Source organism: Tachysurus vachellii, chromosome 16 (assembly GCF_030014155.1).
Source record: "Tachysurus vachellii isolate PV-2020 chromosome 16, HZAU_Pvac_v1, whole genome shotgun sequence".
NCBI classification, from domain to species: Eukaryota; Metazoa; Chordata; class Actinopteri; order Siluriformes; family Bagridae; genus Tachysurus; species Tachysurus vachellii.
Window position 1 is genome coordinate 7,680,683 of NC_083475.1, and position 2,500 is coordinate 7,683,182.

At 42.0% G+C, this 2,500-nt stretch overlaps 1 protein-coding gene across 3 annotated transcripts in view; it reads right to left on the reverse strand.

Moving 5' to 3' along the window:
- Nucleotides 1–2,500, reverse strand: part of ptpro (protein tyrosine phosphatase receptor type O) — a 61,792-nt gene that overhangs the window by 16,021 nt on the left and 43,271 nt on the right. The window contains exon 17 of one of the 3 annotated variants that reach the window (XM_060889816.1): nucleotides 1,887–1,970. The exons of the other annotated variants lie outside the window; for them this stretch is intronic. Within the exon in view, the coding sequence (XP_060745799.1) occupies nucleotides 1,887–1,970 (84 nt within the window). The remainder of the gene's footprint in view (nucleotides 1–1,886; nucleotides 1,971–2,500) is intronic. 3 annotated transcript variants of the gene reach the window in all.

Consider the following 2,500-nt stretch of genomic DNA (forward strand, 5'->3'; position numbering starts at 1 on the left):
GCTAGTTTGATTAGATCCATGCCGTTACTCTTATCGCTATGGTGGGATTATTGTCGAGCCTTTGTGCTCTGGGACGCAACCATAGACAGAGTGTGAATATCAGGCAGTGTGAATCTATGTCTGACCTTTAACCTTCATGTTCCGGTCACTATTTAGCGACATATTTTGGCTGAATTAGGTCTCATCGCTATATTTATATTGCTTTGTTTATTTTTATGATTATGGTTATTATTATTATTATTAAAAACATGAGTGAACTTTTAATTTACTATATGGCCAAAAGTATATGTACCCCTGACTATCACACCCATATGTAGGTCTTCTGTCCACAAAGCCTGAAGCACACATTTGTCTAGAAAACAGTTTTCCCTTCAGTGGAACTAAGAGACTCCAGCATGACAATGCACTAAGCCCCTGAGCTCCATGAAGACATGGTGTGTTAATGTTGGAGTGGAAGAACTGGAGTGTCCTGCACAGAGCCCTGACTCTGACTCAACCCCACTGAACACCTTTGGGATGAACTGGAACACAGACTGAACCCCAGACCTCCTCACTCTTACACCATCAGTGTCTGATCTCATTAATGCTCCTGTAGCTGAATGATCACTAATCCCCACAGACACGCTCCAACATCAGTGTCTGATCTCACTAATGCTCCTGTAGCTGAATGATCACTAATCCCCACAGACACACTCCAACATCAGTGTCTGATCTCACTAATGCTCCTGTAGCTGAATGATCACTAATCCCCACAGACACGCTCCAACATCAGTGTCTGATCTCACAAATGCTCTTGTAGCTGAATGATCACTAATCCCCACAGACACACTCCAACGTCAGTGTCTGATCTCACTAATGCTCCTGTAGCTGAATGATCACTAATCCCCACAGACACACTCCAACATCAGTGTCTGATCTCACTAATGCTCCTGTAGCTGAATGATCACTAATCCCCACAGACACACTCCAACATCAGTGTCTGATCTCACTAATGCTCCTGTAGCTGAATGATCACTAATCCCCACAGACTCACTCCAACATCAGTGTCTGATCTCACTAATGCTCCTGTAGCTGAATGATCACTAATCCCCACAGACACGCTCCAACATCAGTGTCTGATCTCACTAATGCTCCTGTAGCTGAATGATCACTAATCCCCACAGACACGCTCCAACATCAGTGTCTGATCTCACAAATGCTCTTGTAGCTGAATGATCACTAATCCCCACAGACACACTCCAACGTCAGTGTCTGATCTCACTAATGCTCCTGTAGCTGAATGATCACTAATCCCCACAGACACACTCCAACATCAGTGTCTGATCTCACTAATGCTCCTGTAGCTGAATGATCACTAATCCCCACAGACACACTCCAACATCAGTGTCTGATCTCACTAATGCTCCTGTAGCTGAATGATCACTAATCCCCACAGACTCACTCCAACATCAGTGTCTGATCTCACTAATGCTCCTGTAGCTGAATGATCACTAATCCCCACAGACACGCTCCAACATCAGTGTCTGATCTCACTAATGCTCCTGTAGCTGAATGATCACTAATCCCCTCAGACGCACTCCAACACCAGTGTCTGATCTCACTAATGCTCCTGTAACTGAATGATCACTAGAGATGTTCAACAAGCACATACGGGTGTGATGGACGGGGTGCACATACTTTTATCCATATAGTTTATACACAAAGTTTTTACATTTTTTTAATCTTCACCAGGACATAAAGGTTAAGGACAGTTATTAAAGGAATGAATGTCCTCACTAAGATTAATGACCATGAGTGAGTGAGCTAGCTGTAGCTGTGTCTATGGCCGTGCACCATCTCACACATGCCTCCATGATGCAGCGTCTGGCTGTCAGGGCTTTACTTACCATGGATTAATATAAAAAGCCAAAAGATAGTCAGTCCAAAGGCAGGATGGCAGAAGAGTAAGGAAGGCAAAGAGGCTCCTTCGCCTGAAGGGGTTCAAATAATAAAATAATAAAAAAAAAAAAAAACAAATAAAAAAAAAAAAAAAAACACAGACAAACACCAAGGGCAAAAAGTTGGGGACAAAACATGGTGCTTCATTAGTAATAGTGACAGACAGTGATGACTGAGACGTACTTAATTAGTGCTTCATACAGGGTTAATTAATGCCTCATGCAGTCCACAGTGTCATTAGCTTATCAATTGCATTTATGGGCGTGTGATCAAATGATGCATGACAGCAGACTTTAGAGTTTAATGCTCATTTTGCAAAAGAAAACTGCAGACATCTTTCTTTCTTTCTTTCTTTCTATGCAACAGCTGAGAGTAGAATAAATCTATATATATGTATACATATATATAAAACATCACATTATCATGGAAAAGGTTTTGATGTACCACACTACGTGGGCTACTCTGGGCCACCCTGCTGTACCTCACGCTTAAGACAAGAACATTAATGATCACTAGAGCAGCAGACAATTTGAAGACATTTACATAAATATTGTACAAGACA